Source organism: Delphinus delphis, chromosome 1 (assembly GCF_949987515.2).
Source record: "Delphinus delphis chromosome 1, mDelDel1.2, whole genome shotgun sequence".
Taxonomy (NCBI): Eukaryota; Metazoa; Chordata; class Mammalia; order Artiodactyla; family Delphinidae; genus Delphinus; species Delphinus delphis.
Window position 1 is genome coordinate 179,162,189 of NC_082683.1, and position 22,506 is coordinate 179,184,694.

At 39.7% G+C, this 22,506-nt stretch overlaps 1 protein-coding gene across 1 annotated transcript in view; it reads left to right on the plus strand.

Annotated features, from left to right (window-relative positions):
• The window catches only part of CRB1 (crumbs cell polarity complex component 1), a 262,229-nt gene that overhangs the window by 124,923 nt on the left and 114,800 nt on the right, over positions 1 to 22,506 (plus strand). The window contains exons 4-5 of the mRNA XM_059998788.1: positions 14,737 to 14,932; positions 17,541 to 17,680. Of these exons, the coding sequence (XP_059854771.1) occupies positions 14,737 to 14,932; positions 17,541 to 17,680 (336 nt within the window). The remainder of the gene's footprint in view (positions 1 to 14,736; positions 14,933 to 17,540; positions 17,681 to 22,506) is intronic.

A 22,506-nucleotide genomic window follows, 5' to 3' on the forward strand; every position in this document is an offset into this window, starting at 1 on the left:
GGGTCAGGAAACGCTCCAGAGAGAAAGCGGACCATAGCAGAGCAGGGATGCACCACTTCCAGGATGCAGAGCTGAGACTTCTGTCCTCTGGCTACATTTATTATTATTTTGGAATGAATAACAATGAGCTGAATGCAAGGGGGAAGGACTGCAGACATGTTTTAGAAAGGGGTGATGTCTCTCCCGTCGTGTTTGCTCTGATGATTGGCTTGTGGTTTAGGCAGTAGTTACGGATGACGTGCTCCATCCTAAACTCTGTATCTCTCTGACTCCTCCTCTTAGTGCCTTCCCAGCTATGAGCAGAGTGCGCGGGCTGAGTGAGGAGGAGATATGGTCATACATGGTACTAGCCTGTAATATGAGGAATTAGCAGGAGACAGGGATTCCAGGCCCAGCTTTGATGTTCTCTAGTGGTTTGGTATTGATAAATAACAAGAGTTCTGAGCTTCTGTTTCCTCATTTTAACATATAGGCATAATAATATCACCTAACTTCAGGGTCCTGGTGAGAATGACATGACTTAATGAAAGTTTTTTCATAAACTATTTAAGTCTATGCATATGCTGGTTGTCACTATTTTAACATGTTCAATATTGCTACTAATACCATTGCTGTTTGTATTTCTCTAATAATTAGTGATGTTGAGCATCTTTTCATGTGCCTCTTGGCCATCTGTATGTCTTCTTTGGAGAAATGTCTATTTAGGTCCTCTGCCCATTTTTTGATTGGGTTGTTTGTATTTTTGATAATTCAGCTGATTGAGCTGTTTGTATATTTTGGAGATTATTCTCTTGTCAGTTGTTTCATTTGCAAATATTTTCTCCCATTCTGAGGGTTGTCTTTTCATCTTTTTTATGTTTTCCTTTGCTGTGCAAAAGCATTTAAGTTTAATTAGGTCCCATTTCTTTATTTTTGTTTTTATTTTCATTCCTTTAGGGGTTGTGTCAAAAAAGATCTTGCTGCGATTTATGTCATAGAGTGTTCTGCCTATGTTTTCCTCTAAGTGTTTCAGAATGTCTGGCCTTACATTTAGGTCTTTAATCCATTTTGAGTTTATTTTTGTGTATGGTGTTAGGGAGCATTCTAATTTCATTCTTTTGCATATAGCTGTCCAGTTTTCCCAGCACCATGTATTGAAGAGACTGTCTTTTCTCCATTGTATAGTCTTGCCTCCTTTGTCATAGATTAGGTGACCATAGCTTCATGGGTTTCTCTCTGGGCTTTCTGTCCTGTTCCATTGACCTATATTTCTGTTTTTGTGCCAATACCATACTGTCTTGATTACTGTAGCTTTGTAGTTTAGTCTGAAGTCAGGGAGCTCGATTCCTCCAGTTCTGTTTTTCTTTCTCAAGATTGCTTTGGCTATTTGGGGTCTTTTGTGTTCCCATACAAATTGTAAAATTTTTTGTTCTAAGTCTGTGAAAAATGCCAATGGTAATTTGATAGGGATTGCATTGAATCTGTACATTGCTTTGGGTAGTATAGTCATTTTCACAATGTTGATTCTTCCAATCCAAGAACATGGTATATCTCTCCATCTGTTTGTGTCGTCTTTGATTTCTTTCATCAGTATCTTATAGTTTTCTGAGTACAGGTCTTTTGCCTCCCTAGGTAGGTTTATTCCCAGGTATTTTATTCTTTTTGTTGCAATGGTAAATGGGAGTGTTCTTTAATTTCTCTTTCTGATCTTTTGTTGTTAGTGTATAGGAATGCAAGAGATTTCTGTGCATTAATTTTGTATCTTGCAACTTTACCAAATTCATTGATTAGCTCTAGAACTTTCCTGGTGTTATCTTTAGGATTTTCTATGTATAGTATTGTATCTGCAAACAGTGACAGTTTTACTTCTCCTTTTCCAATTTGGATTCTTTGTATTTCCTTTTCTTCTCTGGTTGCCGTGGCTAGGACTTCCAAAACTATGTTGAATAATAGTGGCGAGAGTGGACATCATTGTCTTGTTCCTGATCTTAGAGGAAATGCTTTCAGTTTTTCACCATTGAGAATGATGTTTGCTGTGGGTTTGCCATATACAGCCTTAATTATGTTGGGGCAGTTTCCCTGTATGCCCAATTTCTGGAGAGTTTTTATCATAAATTGGTGTTGAACTTTGTCAAAAGCTTTTGCTGCATCTACTGAGATGATCATTTGGTTTTTATTCTTCAGTTTCTTAATATGGTGTATCATATTGATTGATTTTCATATATTGAAGAATCCTTGCATCCCTGGGATAAATCCCACTTGATCATGGTGTATGATCCTTTTAATGTGTTGTTGGATTCTGTTTGCTCGTATTTTGTTGAGGATTTTTACATCTATGTTCATCAGTTATACTGGCCTGTAATTTTCTCATATTGTGGTATCTTTGTCTGGTTTTGGTGTCAGGGTGACGGTGGCCTCATAGAATGAGCTTGGGTGTGTTCCTCCCTCTGCAATTTTTTGGAAGAGTTTAAGAAGGATAGGTGTTAGCTCTTCTTTAAATGTTTGATAGAATTCACCTGTGAAGCCCTCTGGTCGTGGACTTTTGCTTGCTGGAAGATTTTAATCACAGTTTCAATTTCAGTGCTTGTGATTTGTCTGTTCATATTTTCTATTTCTTCCTGGTTCAGTCTTGGAAGGTTGTGCCTTTCTAAGAATTTGTCTATTTCTTCCAGGTTTTCCATTTTATTGGCATATAGTTGCTTGTAGTAGTCTGTTATGATCCTTTGTTTTTGTGTGTTGTCAGTTGTAACCTTTCCTTTTTCATTTCTAACTTTATTGATTTGAGTCCTCTCCCTTTTTTGCTTGATGAGTCTGGCTAAAGGTTTATCAATTTTGTTTATCTTCTCAAAGTAACAGCTTTTAGTTTCATTAATCTTTGCTATCGTTTTCTTCTTTTCTTTCTATTTCATTTATTTCTGCTCTGATCTTTATGATTTCTTTCCTTCTACTAACTTTAGGTTGTGTTTGTTCTTCTTTCTGTAGTTGCTTTAGGTGTAAGGTTAGGTTGTTTATTTGAGATGTTTCTTGATTCTTGACGTAGGATTGTATTGCTATAAACTTCCCTCTTAGAACTGCTTTTGCCACATCCCATAGGTTTTGGGTCATTGTGTTTTCACCGTCATTTTTTTCTAGGTATTTTTTGATTTCTTCAGTGATCCACTGGTTATTTAGTAGCATATTGTTTGGCCTCCATGTGTTTGTGTTTTTTACAGTTTTTTTCCTGTAATTGATTTCTAATCTCATAGTGTTGTGGTCAGAAAAGGTGCTTGATATGATTTCAATTTTCTTAAATTTACTGAGGCTTGATTTGTGATCCAAGATATGATCTATCCTGGAGAATATTCCATGTGCACTTGAAAGTGTATTCTGCTGCTTTCAGATGGAATGTCCTATAAATATCAATGAAGTCTATCTGTTCTAATGTGTCATTTGAGGCTTGTGTTTCCTTATTAATTTTCTGTCTGGATGATCCGTCCATTGGTGTAAGTGGAATGTTAAAGTCCCCCACTATTATCGTTGTTTACACCATGTTGACCAATAATTTTTACAGGTATCATTTTCTTATACCTGAACTGCTTTCTTTTTGAATATATTAGACTCATAGGAATGGGTTAACTGAGGTCATAACCTCTACACTCTGTTTATGAGTTAAAACTGGAATATTCTGATATGTCTAGGCAAGAATTTAATTTCTGAAACTGCCATATCATAAAATAAAGGATTTAAGAAATTGTTAATATTGTAACTTTTCAAATACTCAGGAATAACAATTATCCTAATGAAGAGAAACATAAGAAAGATGTTTATGATGAAAAGATTGTAATTACCGAAGGGTGAAATGTATAATATTGGCATATTTAACATAAAATGTGAACTTCATAATTTTCCTATAATCTTCCCAAGAAACTTAAAAAATTAAGCAAGCTATAAGCCACTCAGAAAAGTAGTGTGTTTTTCAAACATAGCATCTTGGAGACCCTGAAATGGGTTACTCCAATTTAAACTTGGTATAGATTTTCTCACTTTTACACATTAAAAATGTATATCTACACACATATAAAATATGGGCAGTAGATTAAGGAAGTCATGCCTATTGACTTAGGAAAGTAAGATTTTAAAATCAAGTAACATCTTTGTACATGTTATGACATTTCAGATGGGATGAAGTTTGGAGGTATAGCACAGAGACGGGTTGAGAGAAAAATGGCTGGAGAAGAGGAATGAAGGGCGAGCTGGTTAGAGTAGGGGAGGCGGAAGAGCATTTCCACAGTAGACCAGCACTCTAGGAAGGGTCACAAACAAGGCAGAACAGGAAGGCACTGCCGCTCTCCGCCTGCTCTTAGGGCTGACGAGAAAAGAGCTGTTCTTTCCTCTCCTGGAACGAGGTCTAGCCTCCATGAATATTCTGGAAAGATGGGGATGAAATAGAGTCAAGAACATTCTTAAACTTTCACGAATGATAAGAGGAGGAGGGAATAGGGCAAAATATGAAAGGGGTTAACAAAATGAGCAAAAGGCATGCTTAATATTAAAGAGGTTATTCCAGTTATGACTCTTGCTAAAAGCATACCTTGCAGAAACAAAGAAGATTTAGATAGCTATAATAACAATGATATAATTAGTTAAATAAATAAAATAGTGCCTATTGCCCAAGAGTATCTCTCGTGGTTAAGGGTAGCCAATGGCCTGGAAGAGTTCAAGGGTCATGAAGACACAAGGCATCTGCCTAATTCCAAGCCTAACCTACCCAAAGGAGCTTATTCCACCTGGTGGCAGATGTGATGGGCCCTCCTAAGCCCCCCAGAGATGTGCGGGTCAGGCAGCAGGCATCCTCTGTGAGAGACCCTGGAGGCCTGGGAGCCAGCTCTGCGTGTGCTCCACACATTGCTCTCTGGAACAGGGGGAATCCGGGCCAGAACCCGGCTCAGGAGAGGCCAGTTCCGTATCTTGTGCTCCTGGGGGAAACCAGACATCTGCCAATTACAAGCCCTAATCCACCTAATGATGCCCGTTCCCCCCGAAGGCACAGCTGGCAGGAACTCACTGCCTTGCCTTGGCCAGCCAGGTGGTCTGCCTGGGGACCCTCCACTTGGGGCGCCTGGGAGCCCTAGTTTTTGGGTAGGGAGAGGCTGGGTCCCTGGAGTAGATTCTGGTGGGAATAATAAAGTATTAATAATACTTTAATATATATTATAATATGTAATAAATATTATTAGAAATAATAAAAGAATACATCTATTTTCATATTTTATCAGGGTTAAATTCATCATTGATAATTGATAATTGATCATTGATAATTACATTGACTAAAATATAGCACAACACCAAGGCACTGTTGATTGTAAAGTCCATGGTGGTTTCTAGGAGTTAAAAATATGAGGGTGGGGCTTCCCTGGTGGCGCAGTGGTTGAGAGTCCGCCTGCCGATGCAGGGGACACAGATTCGTGCCCGGTCCGGGAAGATCCCACATGCTGCAGAGCGGCTGGGCCCGTGAGCCATGGCCGCTGAGCCTGCGCATCCAGAGCCTGTGCTCCGCAACAGGAGAGGCCACAGCAGTGAACGGCCCGCGTACCACCAAAAAAAAAAATATATATATATATATATATATATATATATATATATATATATATATATATATGGGGGTGAAACATAGCAATCTTGGAATTGGTGAAACTTACTTGTCCTTCAGAGATGAATCCTAGGCTTGTAAAGTCTACTTTAAGTGAATGCTTTTTAAAAGGTGTGTTAATAACTTTTTGGTATCTTTAGGAAAGGTGTGTCTAAATGCACAAGCCAGAGATCCTTTTGGGTAAAAATCCAAAGATGTTCCCACTGAAAATAAAAATCCCGACTCTAATCTCTCATAGCATCTTGCTAATCATTATTTTACTAGCTTGACACTATTAATCAGAGCAGGAAGTGGCACAGCCTCTTTTCATTGTTCCAGGATGTTAAAAGATTATACCTGATATATAGAAATCCAGACCTCTACTGTAAACCCATAGCTATAATGGAAACGTGTGCTATGTACCTCTGCACTGATACTGGGTCCAGATTTGCACTGACAAGTGTTGTAACTGATGTACCGTATATCATTCCTTAAAGACCCCAGAAATAGCATATATAATTCTTATTCAAAAGGAAAATGTTGTGCATAGAGAGGCCTGTTAGATATTAATTATATTGGGTGGACTCTGAAATTTAGGATGATAACTTAAAGCTAAAGTGGAATTATTTCCAAAGTGTGGGCTCTGCAGATAATGAGAAAGGTGATCAGAGTGGTTGGTCAATGCCACACGGTGTGTGTGGCTCCCTCTATCCCCACTATGATGAGTGATGACAGCGTCGGTGACCAGACCTGCTCCTGGCTGATAACCTGTGATGTGCATTATCTTGCAGTAGAGTTAACCTTGATCTCTAATTGCTGAAAGATGCATATTGAGCTGAAAAATCTCTAAATGCTGATCAGAAGTTTAGGGCACAATTGTTCAGAAACAATGCTTTGTTTAGACATTTGCCAAAGCCACAGATTTGACTTTATGGCTTTGATTTTGACTGGGCCCAGGCTTGTGGAAGCGTTGAGAAGCTGCATCCTGGCATGCCGATCGCTTCCAGGAGAGAAGGTGAGTCACTCCATAGCTATGACATGATCATTCAGTCACAATTCATTGAACATTTGCTATGTCCCAGAATATGTGCTAAATGCTACAGATCTCAGTGTTAAAAGACAAAGGCTTTGACCTCAAAAATCTAGCAATTTTGTAGATAAAATTGACAAATAAAGCGATTGCTGTACAATATAATATATACTTTTATATTACAGTGAAGTGGTGCTTAAGGCAGGTCTAAGTGGTTCACTACAGTTTCCAGGATCATGTGGTACTGGACCTCAATCTTGGAGAACTAACTGGAATCAGCCAGGGCAGAAGGGAGGGAGGAGTGGGCTTTACAAGTAAGGAGAACAGCTCTGTGCAGTCTAGGGGCATGAGACACGGTGGGCTGCAAGACCATCCTTGTAGGTGGCCCCAACAGAGTCCACATCTTTTAGAAGCTTCTACAGCACTCCAAGACACTGTACTATTTCCTAGACAAGGAGAAAGTATTTTAAAAATTTACACACACAATAGTAAAATCAGATTTATATCATATAAAGATCACTGTCAGAAATGTAGAGAGTGATTAGGAAGAGAGAAGCCAGTAGTAGTCAGACCGGATGAGAGATGGTGAGGGTCTGGATAGGTTTACAGCAATGGGGATGGCACCTTAGATCCATTTCTAAGGGAGAAATGACAGGATTTGATGACTAATTAGGATGTGGGAAATAACAAGTGAGATGACGATAGTTGCTAGAAATCTGGCTTGGGTGACCTGGATGATAATCCCATTTCCTGACAGGGATGGGGGTGTAGAGGGTCAGAGAGGGTGGACGGAAGAGAGAGAGTCTGTATTTGGAATTGTTGAATGATGCCTGTGAGATAGTTGGCGGAGATATCCTGTAGATAGCTGGATTCAGAAGGGCGATCTAACCTCGAGTTACACACTGCTAATGTACAGTTTCTATGGAAGTGTCATGGGAAAAACTGCTTCCTGATTTCCAGAATAATGGTCACCTGCTTCCCCCCACTCCACCCCCATAGTCTTTTCTCAAATGCAAGTAAATAAACAAAACATTTTTATTTTTTTCCAATGCACCTTTAATTCCTTGGCCTTTGCTGGAACTTGGTATTTTTCTGATGAAACCACTTTGCACACAACACTTATTAAAGGGTTCCTCTCCCCTTGATTCTCAGGGCCAGGAGGAAAGTTGGCTTTCTCACTCAGCCCACTGCTCCTGAAAGACCATCGTTTGGTTCTTGACTCTCTTCTCTTCCTTGTAAGCTGTTACTTACTTAATCCTGACTCTACCCCCTTTCTAACTTTTTGATCAGCTTCAAATTTCTTAACTTCTCTGGGCTTCAGTTTCATCCTTAATAAAATGGGCATCATAGTAGTGCCTCATGGATAATTTTTTGACAATTAAGCAAAATAAAATCATTCACATAAAATGCTTATTAGCACAGTATCTGGTGTGAAATAAACTCTCAGTGAATGTCAGCTGTTACCATTAATAATAGGCAAGGATCTTTGTCTTCAAAGCAGTTGTGGGAGATAAGCAAGTAACAAATAAGTAAAATATAATGGTGTAAGGGCTGTCAAACACAGAGAATGAAACCAGTAAGGAAATAGGGGAAGACTTCACTGAGGATGGGACATTTAACAGAAGCCTTAAAGGAGGACTTCATCAGGTGGACAGGTGGGAAAGAATTTTCCAGAGAGAGAGGGAGAGAGAGCAGTGTGTCCAAACTCGTAGGAGGGTAGAAGTACGTGGTGGGTTTGAGAAAAAGCAAATGGTCTGATAGGACTGGCGTGTAAAGGGATGATAGGATTGTCATGGGAAATGAACTTGAAAATATTACAAAGGTTTTTAGGTACCAAAATAAGTTTTCGGTTTATCTAAATCCAATTAGGAGCTATTGCAGAATTTTATGGACCAAGCTTTTGGAACTTCTTGAGCTTCTTAATTTCGGTGACCTCCATCTCTACTCCACTATAGCCGTACAACGCCACAACTTCAGGTTAGACCCTGCCATTGCTTTACCACCAAAATTCTCACCACAACCCGAGCTTCTCACTTTCTTGCTTCTGTTGAAATCTTACTTCATCTTTAGCAGAATCTCAGTCACCTGGCCTCTCCACACTCATGCTATCCATCACTCCTTCCATATCTTGATGTCTCCTTAACAAGCCTGAACTCCATGGGGAGCTGTTTTACTGATGTGCCTCTGTCATCTCTATTGTTAACTTTCTTGCCCTTGACCTTCAATTAATATTTTGCAACTTTCCAGTCCTGGAAAGCCCCATTGCCTACTTTCTTTTCCCCTGATTTAAAGTCTATTGACCCACCTCAGATATTATCCAATTGTAGTTATGTATTTACTATTGTTCAGCAGGTATTTATATGTCGTGGTAGATTTTTAAAACCATAGTTAATATAGTGGCTGCTCCAAATTTTTCCAGTTTCTAGCTCCTATACTCTTAGCATCACATCTGTGTTTAACTGAGTTTGAAGCGATTCCAGATTCCCTTGCAGAGTTGTCTTTGCTTCCATTACTTTTCAAAATTTTTAAAGATTCTATTCTCTACTTGGAAAAATTGAGGAAGGAATACAGGCAAGAACAAATGACTGCAGATAATACCTACCATTCACTGAGCACTAACTACATCCAGCCTCGCTAGTAGCAGTGGAGAGCAGAGCGTGGGTCTGGGCGGTCTCCCCACAAAACCCGCGTCCCTCTGCTCTTCTGTGATGAATGGCAGAGGAGAGGGGGAAGAAGGAAAGCAATAGTAGCAGGTACAATGTTTAAAATTCTCTAACTCAGCATTATAAAAAAGTAATTACTTCACTTATTTTGAAAGCACTTGGTGGCTTTAATGTTTCCACAAGCATTCTCTATAAAACGATTTCACTTACTCAGGTCCTGTGTAGTTTTCTCTCTTCGACCATTTTGTGCTACGGTGGCTTGGCAATTATGGTGGCCTCATGTGTTTCCAGAGTTCTAGAAGGAAAATGGGACACTAACAACCTTTTTCCCGGGATTGCAGCACATATCTGCGGTTCTGTCAAATCCCCAGCCCACCTAGGTTGGGGGTGAAGAGTACGGGGCTTCTACTCCAACTGCATTTGTGCTGTATCTGTGACCCTCAGCTTCTCTCCTTTAATCTGAAGACTGGACCGAAACCCGAACAGTTCTGCTTGTTTGAGTATGCTACTCCAGTCTTTTCTATCTTAGGTCTGTGTATCAATCAGGATTTGGTCAGGAAAAAATTCATTCTATATATTTCAGATATGAAGAGTTTAATGTAGGAATTAAGGGCTTATACACAGAACAGCCTATGTAATTTGTAAGCCCTTAATTCCTATTTGAGGACAGAGGACAGAGATTCTGGTGATGCTTCTATAAGCCAGAGGATGTCAAAGATTGCCAGTCGACCACCAGAAACGAGGGAGAGGCCTGCAATAGATTCTTCCTCACAGCCCTCTGAAGGAACCAGTCCTGATGACACCTCGATCACAGACTTGGAAACAGTGAGGCAATGCATTTCTGTTGTTTAAGCCACTTGGTTTCTGTAGTTTGTTATGGAAGCTCTAGGAAACTCATACAGGACCCTTCTAGGCGCAGGGCCCTGAGTGAGAGCGAAGGTCACGTGCCATCAAATCCAAGAGGCTGGCACTGCTTGTATGATGGCCAAAGGAAGTCAAAGAAGTTTCCAGGAAAGATCTTTGTCCAAAGCACCAAAGTGGGGGTTCTTGAAAGCTCCTAGGAAAGCGCTGAAGTTCTGAAGAATCTCGGGGAAGTTTCCAGCCATCCCATCCTGCAGCAGTGGAATGAGTGGTCTCCAGACTCCCTAGGAAGCTGTTATGAGGCACATCTGTGCATGTGTGGGACCAGTCTAGGAAATGTCCAGAGAATCCTGGCTTCTCTCCCACCTTCCAAACCCATAAGTGCCCCTCATTGGCAAGCTCAAGGCACGAGGCACTGGGAGAAGGAGACTTGAGAAGGTGTATTTTCTGGCATCTCTGTGATGCAGGGGAGGCCGTCTTAGGAAGGGGTGACAGCAGTGCTGTGCCGGCAGTAGACTTTCCGGCATACTTGGGCTGACACTCTGCACTCAAAGTTTGGATGTCACTTTTCTAACACGACAGCCTTCCGCCTCAGGCAATGGGGTGTTCTGACTGGATATCTGGAGGAGGGGGAGGCAGGAGGGCAGGAGTGGCCCTGGCCCTTCTCTTACCCTTAAGGGCATGAAGTGAAGATTCACACTGAAGTGGAGTCTCCTCCCACCAGTGAAGCAGATCTTTCCATATAAGGAAAAGGGAAAAAGAATGACGTAGCAAGTAACCAAGAAGGGGAAAGAAAGGAGGGTCAAGGAGAGAGGGGGGCGTGGGAAGGGAAGGAAGAATCAAGCCAAGAAGCGTTTGAAGAGACAAAAGGAGGACCCACTGAAAGCGCCGTCCTGAAAACCAAGATGAGGTGGAATGGCTTTTTGCTTTAAATTAATTATATACGAAGAAGGGGAGCATTCTTAGATTATTTTCCAGGAATGCTGCTTCTCTACCAAAGCCAGCGCGTCAACTTGGGAATCTCTCATCGTTTTACCTTTCTACTTAATACTTAAGGGAAATGCGTGTAATTCCAATCCCTCTTTGAAACTGATACCTTTTTTTTTTTTTTTTTTTTTTTTTTTTTTTGCGGTACGCGGGCCTCTCACTGTTGTGGCCTCTCCCGTTGCGGAGCACAGGCTCCGGACGCACAGGCTCAGCGGCCATGGCTCACGGGCACAGCCGCTGCGCGTCATGTGGGATCTTCCCAGACCGGGGCACGAACCCGTGTCCCCTGCATCGGCAGGTGGACTCTCAACCACTGCGCCACCAGGGAAGCCCTGAAACTGATATCTTTAAAAATATTTGGGTGTGAGGGAATTTCTGAACTTATTTTGACAGCTAATGAAAATTGCATAGCTCAGAGTGGAACTATCCCTGACCGCCAGGAATTCATGATCTCACATCTTAGTCACCTGTATTGATGTAGAGATGCCACTGTGCATGTTAGCACAGCATTAGTCATAGTGAGTCGCCAAAGCTGATAAAGTCAGAGGATTTTTTTTTCCTGCCCTGTACATTTTTCTTTTGGTGAAGAGTTCCCCTTATTTGTGTTTTCTTCCCCCCAACTCTTTTTATTTTCTTTTGTTTCATACAGAATTATAAACCAATTCCAACAGATTGGTTGGGTTCCTGGATGAACTTTGTGAAAGAATTTTGCAGATATGAATTTTCCATTTATTAGACAATCAGCCACAGAAGTGCTACTCAGTATAACTGCATTCAATTTCTATTGCTACCTAGAGTTATAATGACATGGCGCCATACATAGTAACACTAGTCATAAAAAGAATGTTTCCAGATAGACTGGACCACGCTGTGTAGGTATGTTTTTGAAGGTCAATTAACTGTCTATACTTAATGGCTGCATGCATGTAACAGTAAACATCCAAATGAAAACTGAAAGTCATAGTTAGTTTTCCAGATGTTTTACCTATGAAGCCAAGCATCTGGAAATACAAAAACATCTGGATGACTGACTGTACTTATCACTTTTCACCCAGCCATTTTGGCATCATGCAGACGTAGACCAAATCACTTTTTTTTCCCATATCAGTAGCAGTGAAAAGCTGCAGTAAGAATCACATTGCTAAGTAATATTAAGAGTAATACAGGGCTTCCCTGGTGGCGCAGTGGTTGAGAGTCCGCCTGCCGATGCAGGGGACACGGGTTCGTGCCCCGGTCCGGGAAGATCCCACATGCCGCGGAGCGGCTGTGCCCGTGAGCCATGGCCGCTGAGCCTGCGCGTACGGAGCCTGTTGCTCCGCAACGGGAGAGGCCACAACAGTGAGAGGCCCGCGTACCGGAAAAAAAAAAAAAAGAGTAATACAAACAAATCAAATAAATCTAAAGTAAATAGTTGTTTGAACTGAAATTGTATTTAAGTTATTGAAACACGTTCTTATACATGCATCAGGATCACTTTAAAGCTAAAGCATTTGAGCGACATTGTTATAAATGGAGCTGCAGTATTTAAAATAATGGTTTATAATGTATTTCTTAAGGATTAGGAAATAACCTAGGTGTATAACAGATGAATATATGAATTTTATTTGAATTATGAAATAAAATTTAGGAAAGTGTTAACAAGTTTTAAACCACTGATCTGGCTTTATATGTTAATAGTTTTCAACAAATACAGATGACTAAAATACCAAAGGACATAATCCGAAGGTGTTATGGAGAGGTGGGTTGACCAGGAGGAGACAGGAATGGCAGAGACACTGTCATTTACTAACTATGGGACACAGGCAAGTCAGTGCACCTTAAATGTGTTGGGATGGAATAAAAGAACACATGTGACATCACCTCACCTGCATGTGCACATTGTAGCTGTGTGATAAGTGCCAGTTGCCGTCTGCGCAGAGAGCGCCACAGGAGCCCACAGGGATGGATCATTTTGGGGTGAGCAGAGTTCTCTCTTAGTCCTGATCGATCAGTGTCATTTTAACGGAGTGCTAACACATTATAGTTTCAGTTGCTACATGTGTTTAAAAATAATTATATAAAACTTTAAAAAAAATGTATCATTTTTATCTTTCATATATTCTTAGAAAGTATTTAAAAAAGAGGTTTCTGTTATTGTATTATTTTACATGGCAGAAAAAAAGATACGAAAACATTGCTGAAAAGCTGTTTCAGAGACAGAATGAGAACACAGGTCTCCACCGGACGGTTCAGTGCTCTTTCTCTTGACCTTTCTGATACCAATGAAAACAGGTACGGAAAATCTCATTCACAGACTGGGTGAGAAATAACCTCAAATGGCAGGCCATTTACCTGCAACAAATACTATTCCACAACTTTCCATCTTTAGTGACATAAAATTTAAGTTCTTTTTCCTCTCAGAAAACAATCAAATTTACTATGCTGGCGTCTCTTTTCACTTCCGCATTTGTAGAATCTAGTCACAGTTGTAAATGGCAGGTGGTGTTAGAATATCCTATTGTATTTTCTATCAGGAAAGAGGGCACAGTATCAATCAAACTAATAAAAACCTCTGAGTTATTTGAAAACTCCTCAATATCATTTTAATAATTTATTACCCTGGGTCATAGGCACAGGAATAAAGATTGACAAATATAGGTAACCCCCCTTCTGTGTCTTTTAAAACCTATGGGAAAATTTGATTGTGTATCTGATACTGTTTTGGCAGATTCAGTAGTTTGCTATCTCAGTGTGACCATTTTTGTAAATCTTAAACTTGGTTTGCTTAGAAAATAATCTTCACCTACTATTTGGGCAAGGGGGTAAATACAGATTTTTTTAAAATGTAATGTTACCTTAAAATGAAGTAGCTTCTAATAATACCACTAATTACAACGAGTTTAAGTCAAATTGATTTTCTATTTAAAAGCAGCATTTTACAGCACTATAGAAAATGTAAATATTTCTGTGCAAAAGGGGCACTTAAGGAAAGAATTGCACATCATATTTGTACAATAAATTTTGTGGAAAGAACAAGTACTTTTTTTTTTTCTCTAGCAAACAGTATACACCAGGTACTATCATAAACATTTTAGAACACACTGTAATTGTAATAATTATCCTATGGGGTAATTACAACTATTGGTCCCATTTTTCAGGTGAAGAAACTGAGGTAAGGAAAGGTTAAGGAACTTTCCCAAGGTCACACAGCTAAAAAAGGCTGTGCCAAGATCCCAACCCAGGCCATTTGGCTTTGGAGTCTGAGCTTTTACCCACTGTTCAATATGACTCCTATTAAAAATAATCTAAAGACATTGACCGGTCCCCTTCAGGCTTCCAACAGAAGTACAGTAAACAATTACTTTGTCCTAAGAATGATTTGTGTCCTCCGACCAAAAAGCCACGAGCTGTTGTATGCAATAATTCTTTGTAAGTGACAGCTGCTCTGCTTTGTGAACGTCCCACGAGCATGCCAGAAAGTTAATATCAATTACAATTAAGGAGGAAAATTATTTGGTGCAACACCACGTTTCACAAGAGCCTTGCTAAATAAAGCATTGCCAAAGAGCGAAAATATTAACGCTTTGCTAAAACTTTGCCTTTCTTTTCTGTGCCGACTTTTTTAAAAGGTGTAAACTGTGAATTGGAAGTTGATGAATGTCGGTCCCAGCCCTGCCTCAGTGGTGCAACCTGTCAGGATGCTGTGGAGGCCCATTTCTGTGACTGTGCCCCTGGCTTCCTGGGTGCTGGCTGTGAGCTCAGCACTGATGAGTGTGCCAGTGGGCCGTGTCTCCATGGAGGGCTGTGCGTGGATGGAGCCAACAGGTACATTTTCTCCTACATTTGGGTCATTGGCTTGGAGCGAACTCACTGACCAGAAGCTATTGCACCAGTCATTCTGGTGAATTTGGAGATCTCACATCCTTGGCTTAAAATGTGCAGATTGCTTTTTATACTTTAAATATAAAAAACTTGTGACATTCACATTTTATTAAAATAATGCAACCTTTGGACGCCATCTGTCTCAAGAGGGAGCATTTTCTAAGTCATTCTTGTAATAGTTTTGAACTGATTCTGTTACAGAAAAGCGCCAGCCTTCCAAATCCATGAAACAAATGGAATCTACCTTCCGTATCTTTTGTAGATGCAAAAACAAAGCTAGAGATTATTCTATATGTGAATATAAGATTGTATTTATAAAATAACAAGCATATAAATCAAGTGGTGAAAAATAAATCCTTTAGGAATTTTATATAAACAGTGTTGGAAAGGGTGTTGATATTAAATTAATTATATCTTGAATTTCTAGGTGTTTGGAGAATTGAGTGAATACTTTGAAGACAGCAGAATGATGAGAAGTAGCCATGTAATTCTGTTCCAAATTAGAGTCTATCATTGGCTTTTCAGTAAAAACAAAAATAAAACAATAAATTACACCTTAATATGATGCATATAAGAAATTTGGGTAATGGTAGTTGAATTCATATAAATATTTTTGAAAGAACTTTCTAATACTTATTTAAACCACAAGCATCGAGTTATTAAACACTTAAGTTTTAACAACATTAAAATTTAATATTGCCTTGACACATCCTTCAGCGGCTCAGTGGACAGCAAGATGGGCACTAAAGCTCCCCCTTTACAATAAGGAGTCTAAAGTTCAGGGAAGTTAGGTGACCCCCCCATCCCCCCACAAATTCACACAGTTAATTCTTTGAAAAAGGAGGCCTAGAATTGAACTTTCCTTTATTTAATAAATAAGATAATATATCCCAAATCTGAATTTTAAAGTGAATCAGACTCAAAAGGGCAGCAATAAAAGGCACGTGTGCTTCATATACACCCAGGAAAATAATGTGATTTTAAAAAGAGCAAAGTGGTAGAACATTTTTTTTTTTGTAAATTATAACCATTCTCCACGTCTTGCCTGTGACTTTCAGTTACACCTTACACCCAAATGATTCTCCAGTGGCATGAATCTTCAGGCCTGGAGACAGGTAACTGGGCAACACATAGATCAGAAAGGCAGTTTCCACACAAGCGCTCCAGACAAAAGGAGGATGCTCTCCCAGCCATGCTTCACTGTTTCCAGAAAGCATCAGAACAGAAGGCACACAACGCTTGTAATGTCTATGGAAATGCAAACAGGGCAAGGCTGAACCTGCCAGCTTTCCTCTCTTCACCTGAATGCGTGCCATGAATAATTTTTCTATTGTATCCACATCTCTCTTATGACCTAATTTTTGAGATCATCGCAAGGTCAGCAATTACAGCCTGACTTTATTTTCCCACAGCAAAAAATTAACACATTTGCTATGAGGAGCGTGGGAAAGTCAGAAACTGTACCCCATGAAAGGTTCTTGCAGACAAAGGAAGATTCAAATGGAGACTGATTCCATGACTTGAGGTCCACTAGCCAGCCGTGACCACAGGGCTCTTGTCTCCAATGTCTTACACATAGTAGATTTGTAGTAGGTATTTTTAATCAAGTAAATGGAATAGTGAATAGAGGATTTCTGGCTAGCAAAATTATGTGTAAAAATTATAGTCACTTATATTTGCTAATATTTAAGTTTCCTTAGTGAAATCTTAATATCTGTGTTGGTGGTAAATAGACACACAGCCGTGGTGAACAGGACTGTTACTCTTTATACAATACTAGGTATCCCTCCCCCCAGACACTCATTTTATCTAAGCTGAGTGTGCAAGCCCATGTTTTTGTGATACTAGATCCTCGAGGAGAGACCGTCTAAATTGAAAGCCTATTATGATAAAGTGAACAGTTCTCCCCAAGAGATTTGTATTTTAGGTCTGTCAGATAATCCCACTTAATCAGTGAATGATTACAAATAGCAAGACTAAAATATTCTTGTACTCTGAAAATAAGAAAACATAAGTCAAAATTTATATAATGAGAATTTTTCCTATTTTTTTCATAATTTATTGTTTCATTTTTCATAAGGGACTTCTTTTCTGGGCTCTCTATATAAAAAAGTGCCTTGATGATATAAATCAGTTTCTACTGCTTCACAATATTAACAACTTTATTTGGTACTATTCAGTAGTTTTATTCAGTATTTTCTGCCCTTTGGCATGCCGTGTCCATTCTTTATATGCACATTTAATTACGCCAACAACTCTGTCACAAAGGTACCATTACCTTCAATTTACGGGTGAGGAAATTGAAGTATACAATCATGGTTTCCAAATAATTTTGATTGAAAACTGTACTGTAAAATTTTAAAGATAAAAAGCTATTAATATGGAAGCACATAATGCTTTCAGGCTTATAGAGATGATTCCTCAAGGTTTTTGATAAGTATTAAAACCATGCCATGGGTCTGGGGTTGATGGACAAGTGAAGAGACAGGATAACAATATTTGATCTTAATATGACCAAGAGTTGATGTGACAATTTCATTTTACTCTCCAGGTACAGCTGTAACTGCATGGGTAGTGGATTCACAGGGACACATTGTGAGACCTTGATGCCTCCATGTTGGTCAAAACCCTGTCACAATAATGCTACATGTGAGGACAGTGCTGACAATTACACTTGTCACTGCTGGCCTGGTAAGTGACAAAATATCTTCCACCATTTTTTTTTTTTTTGCTTAGAATAGAAACAAATCGCTTATAGCAAATAGAAACTAAAAATTCTTCTTTCTAAAGGTTTAAAACCAACTCTTTCTTCTAGTTATCATTGTTTAATTTAATTGTATTCTTCAGTGCTCAAACATATCTACTGCTACACTATACATTGTCTGAAGTAGGTTACCAAGCTGCCCAATCATCAGAATCTTCTGGAAGAAACACAGAGGAAAAAAAGTCAGTGGAAGGGTCGATTTCAGCATGGTCTTTGTGGAGTAAACTTCACTGGAAGATGCTTCCTTTTCCTCCAAGATGTTTTCCTTGACACCTAGAATATATTAAAACCCATGAAACACTATTAAAATCCTAAGTGCTTGTATTATAATTCATGGAGTCAGTGTGATCATAATGGTCCCCATAAAGGGTGTAGGATGGTATTCCAGAAATGGGTGTATTCTCCTAGCCTTTTATAATGTAAAAGACAATACAAGTTACACAACACATAAACCATAACTAAAAATTACACTTAAAAGGTAATTAGACTTGAGTGTAGAGGTGATAGCAGAATCAGGAGGAAACAGTATGTAATACTTGAATCAACAGGCCACCCATAAATATTGATGTTAATTTTGGCAATGAACCTGCTTGACATATTTTAACCTAATTCTTACTAGGATTTTATTGCTAGAAATGAAAGAGCATTTTATCTCTCTTCTTTCTTTCTTTCTTTCTTTTTTTTTTTTTTTTTGCGGTAAGCGGGCCTCTCACTGTTGTGGCCTCTCCCGTTGCGGAGCACAGGCTCCGGACGTGCAGGCTCAGCGGCCATGGCTCACGGGCCCAGCCGCTCCGCGGCATGTGGGATCCTCCCAGACCGGGGCACGAACCCACGTCCCCTGCATCGGCAGGCGGACTCTCAACCACTGCGCCACCAGGGAAGCCCCTCTCTTCTTTCTTGATCCATTGGAAAACACTGATAAATTTATGATTATTTAAAATCTAGCTGTTGCAAGCTTGCTGGTCATCTGCCCCCTCCTCCCCACTCACATTACTGTCTGAGGAAAGGATGACCCTGTGGCCGGGGAGGAGGCATGGAGACCAGGGTCAGTCCTGTCAGTAGCAGCTTCTGATGGAAAGACATCTCATTGCCTGAGGCACGTGTAACACGCTTTGGTTAAATGCATTTTGTAGGTAAAAACAACGCAAACATAAAAGTATAAAAGGAAGTTTGGAATTCTTCTGTGGCTCAGAAATCTATGTATCTCATGTGTCTCCCCACTTCCAGATAATGAATAGGGTATATTTTTATCCTTTGGTCATTGGCTCTGGTCAGTAGGAAACAGTATGTAACACTTGAATCAACAGGCCCCCTGTAATACTGAATTTTTTCCAAAACATGTTATTCCACATTCTTGTCATCAACCGACACTCAACACTCAATCAACACTCTGGGCAGGACCTCAGTCCCTAAGCAGGGCATGGAGCAGACAGCTTGGGAGCAGGACAAGTCCACCATTTGTTAACCAAGTAAACTAGGGTGAGTTACTTCTTAATTCTTAAATTTCTCATCCGCAAATGAAGGATAAACAAAAAAACTACTTGTAGTGGTGTTGTGAGGGGTAAAATTATAAAAATAGAGCCTGGCACATATTAGGTACTCAAAGAAAAGGCAACTATGTATTACTACACACCAAGCTCTACACCAGGAGGTGGAAATTGTGTATGAGAGGTGGTTTCTGTGCCTTAAAGGCTTTGTAATGGAGCCAGGCAGTTAAGAGGAGCTGCCTAAAAAAAGACCAGTATGTTGCACAGCAAAGCCAGTCCTGGTCTTTTTGTAGGCAGCTCCTCTTAACTGCCTGGGTCCAATACAAAGCCTTTAGGGCACAGAAACTAACATGGTATTGTGAAGCAATTATACTCCAATAACAATTTATTTAAAAAAAAAAGACCAGCATGTGTTCCATACATTCAATCCACATGGATTTCAGTGCCATGATTCCTCATATGAGGAATCTGGCAATCAGAAAGACATGGCTCCTCCTTCCAAGGAGCTTAAATTCCATCTGGGATACAGTGTGAAAAAAATGTGTACAGTACAATTTTGTGTACAATAAGAAGCTCTAATAAATTCTGTAAAAGGGATTAAGGAGAGAAGAAGTTCAGGGGTGGCTTGACCAAGGAGGCACCATTTTAGAAAACTTGAAAGATCACTAAGCATATCCCAGAATTGTACCCACCAGCTGTGTGACTTTGGCCATGTTACCACCCTGAGCCTCAGTGCCCTCATCGATAGAGAAAGCAGAGATGATGATGATAATATCCACCTCATAGTGTTGTTGTGGAGACAATTCCAGCAATATAGAAGGAGCTCCCAGCTCAGCCTAGACCATAGGGAGCACTCGATAAATGTCAACTAGATACTAAGATTAGGAGATTGGCCATTCTAGACCCTATGGCCAGCTCGTAGCAGCTCATTACTTATTTAAGGATAGAAGAGAGGAAGAGAAAGAAGAGGGAAAGAAGAAAGGGCAGCAGGCACACGTGGAAGAGAGCATGTCTAATTGTGGAACTTGGAGTGGTTGCTTAAAATGCTGGACTACACAGGGCTGAGGGTGGAGAGATGGGGCTGGGGAGCAAGATGTGACTGAAGCTGGGTCATAATGCTGTTTGTGTGCCCTGCAAACTACAGGGCAGAGAAGTGACAGAATCTGACCTGTTAATTTAAAAAGAGCTCTCTGGCACTTTAGTGGAAGGTGATTGAGAGAGAGAAGGCTAAAGGCAGGGAATCTGGTGTGAGTTCTGCAATAGTTTAAATAAGAGATAAGCCAAATGGCCGGAACAAAGACCATAGTGGTGAGGGTGGAGATGAGGGGATTGATGGCCATGAGAGCACTTTAGGAGGTAGAGATGATGTGGGGATTGAGAAAGGGACACCGATTTAGGACAGTTCTACTTCTGAGTTTCTTGGGTCGCTGGATGGACGGTGATTTTGCCTAAAGAGAAAACTCAGAATGTCTTTGTACCCAATTCTCACAGTTATATAGAAAGAGAAGATTTAATGCTACAAGCTACTCCATATCTAAGAAAAGGAGACCATTCCTTTGGATCACGAGACCACTGCCACTGAGCACGATGGCAAGAATCCACTGCTGGAATTGCCCAGGGTCCTCATTTCAAGAGTAATTAATTACAAGAAGGGTTAGTCACTTTAAATGCCTATCTTGAAAGTTTTCCTGTTACCCAGAAAAGATTGGGTTTGTTTTTTTAAAAAAAAACATAATTTAAGAACCCTGGGGTCTTGACTCAGCATCATATTGTTTCTTTGTACAGAGTTTTACAGGAAAACTTGTTAAATCTATTCAATGTAGCCTTGATTGGAGGAATCTATTTATATACATGGTTAAAGGGTACAGCACAGCCCCACAGGGCCCCAGTGGTGGGGACAGGACTGGTAAGACTATAAATCAGAACCTTCCTAATGTTCAGGATAAGAATAAGACAATGCATGAGCCGGAAAGCCAGAAAGGACTTATGAAGGTTCTAAATTACTTCCTAACCTGGCCTGTGTGTGAGTCTTCAAACTTAGAATGAGAAGAAAATTGAAAATAGTCATAACTTTCGTTAGTAAATCGACTATAGCACAAGTTTTTATAATGGCTTTGTGACAACCATTATTTAGTGAATATTTGTAGATCCGTAAGTATGAAATAGAAGCACTTAAAAAGTAGACATTCAGGCATAAAAGACTGAGGGTTCTGGGGGAGGGTCACTACCAAGGATTGTGGGACCTTGATCTGACATGTGCTTTTAGTTTCCTTTTTGACTCTTAAGTTTCTTCTTCAGACCGATGACAAAGACCCCAGGGGTCAAATGTGACAAAAGTATTATATTGTTGAGCAACAGAATTTATGTTGTGCTTACGATCTGACATAGGTCCCCATTCAGGTTTTTATTAAAATTACAAAATAAGCGATTACATCATATTCTCATTATTTGCTTATTACGAGTTCATCAATTCTCTAGTTTATCTGCTAAGCTAGGATTATCATCTAAATTGTTGATTAGAACTATCTGAATCTCATTCAGACATTGATTGAAGGCCTACTACTCAGGTGTTGCTCTGTCCTGGAGTGGAGAATAAAAAAACAGTCCCTGCTTTTGTGAAGCTTACAGTCTGTTGAGGGAGAAAGCTATCAAATACATCAACAAATGAAAGCTATATATGTAAATAAATTTTAAAAGATAACTATAAAAGTAAGTACATAATATCAATCATTGTAAGACAATGAAAGGAAAGAATTGGGTATATGAGAGAAAAAAGGATCTTACTTAGATCTGACCATGAGGAAAAGAGAACGTAATAAGAGATGGAGCCTGAAAGCTTAGAGTTATCCAAGCACAGTCTTGGAGAAGGGTTTTCTGGAGAGGGAACAATGTTATGAAGGCCCTGGGGTAGAAAACATTCTAGGGACAGGAATGCAGAGATGGGATTAGGGCCAGATAATAAAGGGCCGGTCAGCTTAAGGATTTTAAATTTTATTCTGTGTGAAGAGGGAAGCCATTGAATGGTTTTAAAGTAAAGAAATACCATGATTTGATTTATAACTTTTACAACTCTGGATTGTAAATTTAACGTGGATAGACGGTGCAAGGGAGTTCAAAAAGCAAGTTGCAGAAGGATGCGTGCAGTACAATTCCAGTTATGTTAACACACACACAATAAATATATACATATATAGTTTTAACAGGGCATATGTATGTAAAACCAGAGGAATAGTTCTGATAGGGACTTTTTTTATATTTAATATTAA